This window comes from Schistocerca serialis, chromosome 5 (assembly GCF_023864345.2).
Source record: "Schistocerca serialis cubense isolate TAMUIC-IGC-003099 chromosome 5, iqSchSeri2.2, whole genome shotgun sequence".
NCBI lineage: Eukaryota > Metazoa > Arthropoda > Insecta > Orthoptera > Acrididae > Schistocerca > Schistocerca serialis.
Window position 1 is genome coordinate 136,225,378 of NC_064642.1, and position 10,893 is coordinate 136,236,270.

The window sequence follows — 10,893 nt, forward strand, 5'->3', positions numbered from 1 at the left end:
AATGTACTATTGCTGGAAAAAGAGCTTGTACCCGAAAGCTAGTGTGAATGCGGTTTTCTGTTGTGTGTTTCTGTGCTCCATGCATCGATCTGCTATAAATGACTGGTTGCTTTTCCCTTATTTTACGTATAACAAATGACTTGGTATGATAAGCACCAAAAAATTCAACATGCAGTTGCACATTACATTTCTTGTACTGCGTAAGTGGTAATGTAACATACTTTATTCCAACACATTGTGACCTTTTGAGTTGCTGTATCTTCACAATTAGTTGGTTCATTCCAGCAATCTGAAGCTTGTGTGGTGTGGTACTGGATTGTGGTGTTCATCCATATCCTCCTCAAGCACAGCTGCACATTTTGTCTTGAAAATGTATATGAGAGATCATATTTGTATTTTTGTGGTAGAGTACCCGGGCATTGTGCACAATGATATCCAGTAATCAACTAAAAAGAGCCCAGTACCATTTCCTGTTATGGATATTTATCCTGTACTGATTCACATTTTGATGTGTTTGACCACTTCCACCCATATGCTTGCTGTATTTTGTCGGATCGGAGGATTGAGGAAATTCAGTGTGTTTCCTTTACCAGACAGAGTATCTTTCAGTTACTGGATTTACACCATATGTATCTGATGGTGCCAAAATGATGAAAGTTGTATTTATACAGCAACAGAACATTATTCTTTTGTATGGCAAAATGATTAGTTCTTCTTTCATCTTTCTCTATTTCCATCTTCTCCAGAAGGAGGCAATTTTGTGGAAAATTGTAGAAAAAGGCGTAAAAATGTAATAATTATTAAAGTGCTCTCATTAGTATTACTTTTGTGTAACACTGAAAATGTAGCATGTATCCCCATGATACAAATAATGTTGCATACATTTCAGTAAATGACATGTGATTGTTGGCTTATTAAGACACTATTTATTGTTTTTGCACATGAATGATAAAATATTTTAATTATTATGCTTACTCTAAATTCATGGATGTGATAAGAATGAGGCTGTAGAAAACATGTTTAAAATTAATTGCAAATTGTTTCCAGTAGTGGACTGCTTCTTGCAACTATTAACACAAAACTGAAAGAACAGCTGTTTGATGTTCAGCAGTCCTCGAATAAGCATAACAAGATTATAGAAGGTCATTGTCCAAAAAAATCAACAAAATTCCAGTCCTGTCATGTGTACCATTAATGTAACCATGGGTACTAAGGGGATAAAGTAGTAATGTTTTACCATGTGCAGCATATGCCATTTGTGAACAAGATATAAATCATCTATTTGTATGCTTTTCTCATGTCTGATGTACTCAAAGTTAATATATGTATTAATAGGTGATACTATTTTTTTTTTTTAAAAAAAAAAGAACCTATTATCTCCATCATCATGTAGTGAGGTTAAAACCTCAATTTATAAAGATAGTAGTTTGTCAGTAGTAACAGATGACAGTAACTTATCATCTAGCAAATATGTTTATGATTAATTATTTCAATAACCTTGTAATTTTCAAACGTGGCTTTGTTTCATATTAAATAATGTAAGATATTTTACTTTCTTAGTTGTAACTTGTTTTAAATTAACATCTGGTTCTATTAATTCTGTTTCTGATATTTTCTCTTTATCTGCTGGAAAATCCTGTACTGAACCAATAGTACCTATATTTTCATTTTTGTTCTGTATCATTTCTTCCACAAAATCTAAACAGGCATTTAAAACTGTGCATTTTTACCACCTACGTTAGATAGTCCTGTTTCCAATTGAGAAACCGTGTTACATAGCTGACAAAATCCATTATCTATTTGAGAAACACTTTCTTCCACTTTTTCAGTGTGTTATTCACTTCTGACAACACATCCATATGTCTTGTTTTGCACTTTTCCGTGAGCCAGGCCTTTGATCTTCTCTCAGTTAGTAATTAAAATGGGTCATGGAAGTGGTGTTGATAGTTATTAGAAAGTTACTAATCATAAATGATATATCATTCTTTGAACTGTGTCATTAACAAGTCAGTGAAAATCATTGAACAAATTCAAAGTATAAATTGAAATTTACTCTCTACATCTACATCTTTATAATCTGTGAACCACTCCGAAGTGCGTGGCAGTTTATGTCCCACTGCTCCCATTCCGTTGACATACGAAACTATCAGTTGGAATTCACCTAATAAGGTCACTGTGTGGATTGAAATTAAATGCACTGTTAATGATTGCTATCTTATTTAAAGTAAACCCCTCGAGTTTTGATAAAGTGAAGTGCATTTGGAGTTCATATATGCCGTGTTTGCCACTCGTGGGTAGAAGTGGCATCTGCTGTTCATTTGCAGATACTGCACGTGCTAGATCGCCACTGTAAGGTCACTGTTTCAACTGCAGACTGGTCCGCCGTGTGGAACTGCCGGCTTTAAACTGCCGCCGGTCAGGTCGAGCGTGCCCACTGCACTCTCTTTTGCTGTTGTCTCGAATTGTTCTCTTGGAGACTGAACTAAAAGCGTATCACACAAACTGTGCCCACAGAATCTCTGTATGTAGCTCTGACTGTCAGCTTTTTAATCTTCTTTGCCCAAGTTTACTCAAAATTAATTTAAATTTCCATAAAAACTTCTTTGCTTTTAATATTTACTGACAAATATTGTGTAACCTTCATTATTAGTGTTTGGTCTCGCTATTGAATTACTTGACTTGTTCTCTTTATTACTGAGAAAAATTCTCTCTTATATATTCTTTGAATCTAATAGTAATTATTTTAAAATTGTTCTAAGTACAAATTGTAAAGCATACGGTAACTTCTCGACGTATTAAATAAGCAGTTGTCAGACTTCCAGTTAATGTCGATTCTTCATCGGTGTAAATGTTATATACACTTAAGTCACACTACTTAACTACAATACTTCAGTACCGTGTTAAAGTAATCTGGCCATTCACTTTAGAGTAAAAACTTTTAGTCCAGTCTTCCAGTTTTATATATTAAATTCAAAGTAATCCCGAGGTCTCCAGTTCTCATTACGTCGTACAGTCGACGAGGCTCGATCGCTTCACTGGGAGTGTCATTTCAGAGACCGTATCACGAAAATGGCCGAAGCCGTCGACAGAACTCGAAAACTGACTGCAGAGAATATGAGGCAAGAATTGTGATAACTGGCAAAGTTATTAGTGTAAGCAAACTGACAATGTGTAGAACTGCTGAATAGGACCTTTATTACAAATCCTACAGATTGAAGGGTAAGACAAAACTCTCAGAGGCTGCTAGGGCAAAGTGAGTTAGTTGCTGCAGTTTGCTTCTGTGTATGTTGAAAAATGGTGCTGCAGGGTGAATCAGATTCATTTCTGTCATTAAGATTTATGGTAGGTACAACCAACAACCAGGGAAGTAACTGCTGCTATCCACAGGATGTCCCACCAGTCCTCACATTGTAAGTGTTGTGTCCACTGTGGGTCATGTGATTCACCCACATTTTTGAAATACAGTTAAGCCGTGGATGGAAACAGTGATGTATGAAATTGCATATATTCTTCAACAAGACAATACACTGGCATAATTGAGCCATTTGTACAAAACAACAGTATGTCAGACAAGTTTGAAATCTATATGTAGGTTTATATCTACATACATCCTCCTCTTGCCACCGTATTGTGTGTGGCGGAGAGTACCCTATACCACATTACCTTTTCTGTCCCACTTGCAAATAGAGTGAGGGAAGAACAACAATCTGTATGCTTCCGTACGAGGCCTAATTTCTCTTATCTTCGTGGTCCGTGTCTTTGTCTGAAGAATTTTGACCTCGTAACGGCCCTCATTTAAATCTCCCGGATTACTATACGTGGAGCACAGTTGAAAGGTTGTGTAGAAAATCTCGACACTCCGACGTGACATCGGTAAGGACCACCACTAAGGTAGAATTTACTGTAATGAACTCGAGATACTTTATATTTTGCATACGTGAGGATGCCGTTATTCTGGTTAAAGAAAGATACGTTGAATGGTCTCTAATGATTTTTTGTAAATAAATTTTTAGTAATAATATTTTGTTTAAATGAAATGTTAAATTTGTCTAGATTCTGCTGCTGTACATTGTTTAGCACTCTCTTTTGCAATATTTTATGTATATTTCACTTTTCATCATCGTCATCATCCCGAACGGTTTCCGGCCCCAGGCCGGGTCTGTTTAGCACGTGAGCCTTGCCCTCTAGTCCTATTTTCCCGACATCTTTTTGTGTTTGTTTCGGTCCAGTCCTCACCTCTTTTTTCGACACACTCCTCCAGATATTTCAGCCGTCTATGCTCTGGTCTTCTTCCTGGTCATTTTCTTCGCATCTCCTTTTCGTGTATTTTCCTGGGAATATTCTTGTTTTCTGTTCTCTTCAAGTGCCCGTACAGTCTTAACCTTTATGTTTCTGTCCTGCTCTGCAAGGTTTCCTCTTTCACTATTTCCCTTGCCCTTTCATTCATCATCGTATACCGCCTTGTTACTGCTGTACTATTTCTGAGGAACTTCATTTGAACTTCATTTCACACGCCTGTAATCTTCCGAGCACCCTAATACTTTGCAGGAATGCTTCTGCATGTCTGCCATGTTGACTGATCTCTTTCTAATTTCTTCCTTTTTCCTCTATCACACTCCCCAACTAGTTGACACTCTCCACATTCTCGAGTTGTTCACCTCCAATCCTTATTCCGCTAGTTGGCCTTTCTTTTTTTCTAATTGCAACAAGGATCTCTCATTTGTTTACATTAAATTTCATTCCATACTGCCTCACAGTTTCTTCCCAAGCATCCAGTTGTTCCTAAATCTCCTCCTCCCTGTTTCCCAAATCATCAAGTCATCTGCCACCTTAGTCATTATCTCATCCAAGACCACAATGAAGAGGAGATATGACAAAGCACTGCCCTGTTTTACACCATTTGTTTGATGGAACGAATTCGTCCTTTCATTTCTCACCTTCATAGATTGCAGGCTTCCACTGTACATCTCCCAATCTGAACCTCTTTGTTTCCCCACTCTCTTCTTTCCTAGTTCTTCCCAGACCTTTATTCTACAAAAACTATCAATACCTTTTCTATGCTGAGAGACACCATCACGAGGTCCTCCCCAAATTCATAGTGGTACTCTTGGAGTTGCCTCACTGCAAGTATGAGGTTAACAATTCACCTCCCAGGTCTGAAGCCTTTCTATTACTCTCTCAGTTTGTCCCCAACCCTTGTTTGGACTCTGGTCTCAAAGATCTTTTCATGTACCATGACTCCTGTACCGTGACTCCTGTAGTTCCTAGAATCCTTCCTACTCACATTCTGGAATAGAGGGACAATTAGTGTCCTCTTCTAATCTTCTGGAGTCTTCTCATTCCATGCCACCCTCATCACATTACGCAGCCACTGTTTCCCAATTTCTTCTGCCCCTTACCATTTCGACACTTACTTTGTCCATACATAGTGCCTTTCCACTTTTCATCTTGACCAAACCAATGCCAGTTCCACTTCTTTTCATTTTAGGTTCTTCCCTCCCAGAATTTAGTCCCACCTCCTTTACTCTATTATCCTCATCTCAAAGTCCATTTGGATTTAGCAGGCGCTCAGAGTACTCTTTCCACATTATCTTTAGCATCTCTTTGTTATTAAACTTGTTCCCATTTCCATCCATTATTGTTGGATCCTCTCTCAAACCTCTCCTCTTACTTATGACCATTGTGTATAGTACTTTCTTACTTCCTCTCCTGTCTTCCTCCAACATCTTTGTCCATTCTTCCATCCATTTCCTTTTCTCCTCAGCCACTATCTTATTTGCCTCTTTCTTCTTTTTCTCATACTCCTCTCTCGATAATTCAGTCCTTTCTTGGAACCACAGTCTGAAGGCCCTGTTCTTCCTTCCCACTACCTCCTTGATTCTTTCATTCCACCATGCCCTTCCTTTGATAACCTTTCCTTAAGAATCTTCTGGTATTGTTCCTTCACTTTCTTTACCTTCAGGTTCTATACTCTAATTTTCTTTTTTATGGTTCTCTGCCCTTTTCCATTCCTTTGTGATTCTCATGCTCATCGCCTGTAGCCAGAGGTCACTATCCATTGCCTCAGGCGGTCACTATCCATTGCCTCTGGTGGTAGTACCTTTATATCTGTTACAGTTCTCTTCCTTTCCCAGTCATAGAGCATGTAATCACTAAATATTTATGCACTAGATTCCTACTGTAGCACATTACTTGTTGCTCTGTTTCGTCCGAAACCAGGAGTTATCTGACCAGTTCTCTTGCAGAATTCCTGCAATATCTTTGCTTCTTCATTTCCACTTCCCCATTCTTCTGCTCCTAATAAATGTTCAAACCCCCATCTTTCACTCCCTACATGTGCATTCAAGCCTCCCATGACCATGATCCTTTCACCATTAAAATGCTTTTGTATTTCTTCCTCGAAGTCCTCCTCCTCTCGAGATGTACAGCCCACTTGAGGGGCGTATACCTGAACCACCTCCGTACTTCTTTCCTATGTCATTATTCTCATCTACATTATCCTGTTGCTTATCCTCTGTACCTATTCTGTTATACCATCCCCCACAACAGCTCTCACTCCCTTTTGTCTTCTTTCTTTATTCCCAGTCCAGTACAATCTGTAATCTTTCCTCAGTTCCCTCCTGCCTTCTCCTTTCCATCTTATTTCTCTCAAACCTAAAATATATAGCTTTATCCTTTCCATTGCATCTGCTATTTCTTCTGCATTTCCTGTCAGTGTTCCAGTGTTCAGAGTTTCAGTTTGTAGTTAGTTTCCCGTGCTGGGTCACTGCCTTTTATATCCATTCTTTCTGAGGCTATTTCCCAGGTTGAAAGCTAATTGTTGATCCACTGTTGGCTACCTAGGCCCTTAACAGCTTTACCAGTGCCCCATTAACCACCACCTTTTAGATTTCCTACAGGACCTTCATAGGTACTGTATCGGTCTTGGGGCACTCAAAATCCCCACTGTACTTTACCCATGTAAGCCATCCCCTACATTGTGGTGTTGACCACCTCTCGTGACTTGCCTGAGTGCTTTGTCTTCTGAGAGGCATATTTTATTTCTACTTCACCTCAAACATCAGCAGATCAATTTTCAGTTTTGTGAAATAGTCAGTTTCTTCTGAAAATTGCAGTATCCATTATAAAACTTTATAATGCAAAAGACTCTTACTGTACCACAGTTTATTATCATTACATATAATTTCAGTCACGATCAAACCAGTTTCAATACTATACTGTAGCTTTTGCGGAGAATGAAGACTAATATTTTCTTTATATCAAATTACGAAGATTGTCCACATAGAATGATGATTTCTATAATTTTATTGATATAATACAGAAGATAATATATCCTGAAGAAGAAGCTGTCATCATCTTCTGATTGTTGACCGTTGGCTAAATGATCACATCTGACACTACAAAAGTCTGTATCAAAATGCAAAAGATGCCAGTGTTGTCTTAACACCCATCAATACCACATGGAATAAAGAGAAATTCATTTTTATTAATGTAGTGAAACATAGATGTCAAGAACACATTATACTACTAAAATATAAAGATATACATCTTTTTGCTCAGGCTGATTAGGTAGAATTGTCAGCAGGATGATCTTGTGACATTATGTATGAAACTTGACCCTTGTTTGGATTTCTAAAATGTTTTAAGCTCTTTCCCTTACCTAAAAAATCTGATCAGTGCTCAGGAGGGACTGCTAAATTAATCACTGAGGTTTCTTGCAGTGTTACACTTAAAATATGAGGGGTTCAGAGCACAAGTGGTGTAACTCCACCTACAATAGTTTTCAGTAAGAGGTGCATTCATTAAGAACAATTATTAATGCTAATAATTTATTTGTATTGATGAATACAGGATAATGTGCACTAAAATCTCTCTCAATATAGTATGACTTGTTAAACAAAAAAGAAAGGAGTTACTCAGTTTGTGCGCTGAACACTTTTATCCTTCATCCACTGTAGCCTCAAGTACATTGTGTGAATACAGGTTCATTGTTTGCCTCGTCTGAAATCTGATCACGGGAATCTGAACGTGGAGTAGACGCCTTCGTAGGCAAGTTCATGAAGAATGCATGATACACAGGAGGAATAAATTTTAGAAGATCTAAATGTGTGCTTACGAAAATCCACCTCATGAAATTCTTCACTCTGACGGAAACTTGATTTAAACATCATGGAAAATGGCATTGCCCTTTCAAATTGCATCCATCTGACTTGCTGCCAATTTAACAGATGCCCATCAGTAGCCCTTTTCCTGATCACTGTGCTGTCTAGTAGCTTCTTCGTTGACACACAGTCGTATTCATTATGCAAACAATTAAAGGCTTTATCTTTTTACTCCCTTGGATATTATCTACTCAATCACCAGCTGAGTAAATATATTGTTTTTTTTTTTTTGTGCCTGGCTAATTCAATCAGACCAAAGTCTGCATCATTAGGTAGGTAGCAATGGCCAGGTATCATAAATTTGTAGTTTATTACTTCCACTTTCATGTCTGGGTCCTGCATTGTTTTCATCAAGGAAACACACATGTTAATTACTGTTCTGCCATGTACATGAATCAGAATATGCAGTTCATGAATCAGTTACAGGGAACTCCTTTCCTATACACCTGTATAATCTCCCTTCATTTATTTCCACACCTGTATACTATTATTTCCTACCCTAAGAAGTACTGAGTTTGACTGAACAAGTCCCCGAATGTACACACTGTGTCTGGAGTAGTCTGCTAATTTCCAAAAATTTTTGAATATTTCTTTCCTTTTACTGCCTCAATTTTTGCATTACATTCCTTCCGGCAGTTATGCCTTGTCCTGAAATATCTTTTCTGGGATGTTCTTTCCACTATGAGATATATATGATTGTCCGCTGTTCCTGTTATTCTCATGGATGTTCCATTTCCATTTGTTGGGAGTTCACGTCCTTTCATATCCCCTAGCAGTATGATAAATAAAGTTACATCAAATACTGTAGTTGCATGCTACAATGCAGTTATTGTATGTTCATAGTATACACAATAAGTAATTGTTATAAACTGCACTTCTCTTCAGGTGTATGTATAATGGTAAAATGCAGCACCCTTCAATGGGTTAGGTTAGAAACAGTATCTTATTCATTTTGGCTACTGTAGAATATTATTAATTATTATTGGTGTGGCCTACCTGTCATAGCATCATTCATAGGAATATTTTCCTCGCTGTGTGGTGGATATTCTGAACAACACTCTAGAATATGGTCAGTACAAGAACCTTCACATTCCATCTTCTACTAATGCACGTGGACATATGTACATTGTGCTCTGAACAAAGGTGGGAAACAGTTAAAGCACTAACACAGTGCTGCACTCTATGCACAAATGGTGAAACCTCAGAGGTGTGTACTTATAGCTCTGAACTGTAGATGTCTCCCTGTTAATGAATATCTCTAAAACTCGTTTTCAACGAAAAGTGGAGTTACACCACTTGTGCTCTGAACCCCTCCTATGCAACTAGCAACAATGGCCAGTTTCTGGTGGCAGACTGTGTTATAACAATAGTGTAAGATAGATATTCATCACATATTTCCTTTCTAGGTCTATAGAAAATGTTACACTGAGTGACAAGGATGGGAAAGAGATATAGTGCTCTAATAAGATGTTCATGGTATTTTTATCTTACATGTCTTCACTGAATTATGAACTATAATCTGTATGTCAATTCATTTCAGGCTGATACCACATTGTTTAAAAGTTGTTTTTATTTTTTTACTGAAAGTTTCAAATGATCAACAGGTGTGTGGTAAAGGATTCCTGACCCGTGTTGATCTTCGCATCCATGCAACAGTGCACACAGGTGAAAAGAGTTTCCAGTGTGAGTGGTGTGGGAAAGCATTTGCAAGGCGTGATGCACTTCGCTGCCATCGACGGTCACATACAGGTGAACGTCCATATACATGTGATGTCTGTGGACAGAGCTTTACACAGTTCTCTCCACTCACTATTCATAAACGTCTCCACACGGGTGAGCGACCATACGCTTGTGACATTTGCTCAAAAGGGTTTGTGTCGCGATCTACCATGATGGCTCATCGAAAGAAGTGCAGCAGTTAGTGTTTCTAATTTATGCATTTTGCCATGTCCTCTGAAAATTTTATTTAATTTTAGGAAGAGTGTATCTTCTGAGTTTTAATTATTTGTAGAAATTTTGTTTACATTGAAAAAATTTTAATCAGTGTTTATTTTTAAATTTACTGTAGAATTACCGTTTATGTAGTTTACAAAATTTTTATTAGGCTCCTGAAATGGAAATTATTAACGTAATTGCAATTTTCTATGAAAATGTGCATTCTGGATGGATGTAAACTTTATTACACAAGGAAATAATAATAGTGACTTGTTTTTATATTGATTTGATGTGAATATTGCTTTGAAAATGTAACTTTTTTCTGCATAGTCACAGTTATGGAATTTGTTTCAATATAATTTTCTTTGTAATTTCATTTTGTTATATGTCTTGTTGAAATGAAAAAGAGCAGTATAAATTGCACCAGTTCTTATAGAACCATTTTTTTTGAGTATATGATGTAGTGCAATAAATTATGGAGTAATGCTTAATGTAAGCTCAGATCATTATCCTGAACATACATGCTATGAAGATACAGGAACTTTTGATTCTGGAACAAAGAGGTAAGTTTTTTTTTGGGAATATGTGCCAAAACAAACTTTTTGGCTAATCTTGATTGGTGGTGAAGTGTTTAGAAACACACACACACACACACACACACAAAATATGAAAGCTTTGAGGTTGAGTTCTTTTAATGAAAGCAATGTATTTACCATTTGTATTTTTAAAATTACATTTAACTTGACGGATTCTACTAAATACTGGAAGTTGGAAGTTCAGTGCCCTTCTTGGTACA

General features: G+C 37.3%; 1 protein-coding gene across 1 annotated transcript in view; it reads left to right on the forward strand.

Annotated features, from left to right (window-relative positions):
- Nucleotides 1-10,518, forward strand: part of LOC126482269 (zinc finger and SCAN domain-containing protein 2-like) — a 182,670-nt gene extending 172,152 nt beyond the window's left edge. Inside the window, exon 6 of the mRNA XM_050106250.1 lies at nucleotides 9,767-10,518. Coding sequence (XP_049962207.1) covers nucleotides 9,767-10,084 — 318 coding nt within the window. The 3' untranslated portion in view covers nucleotides 10,085-10,518. The remainder of the gene's footprint in view (nucleotides 1-9,766) is intronic.
- Nucleotides 10,519-10,893: the final 375 nt, after the last annotated feature.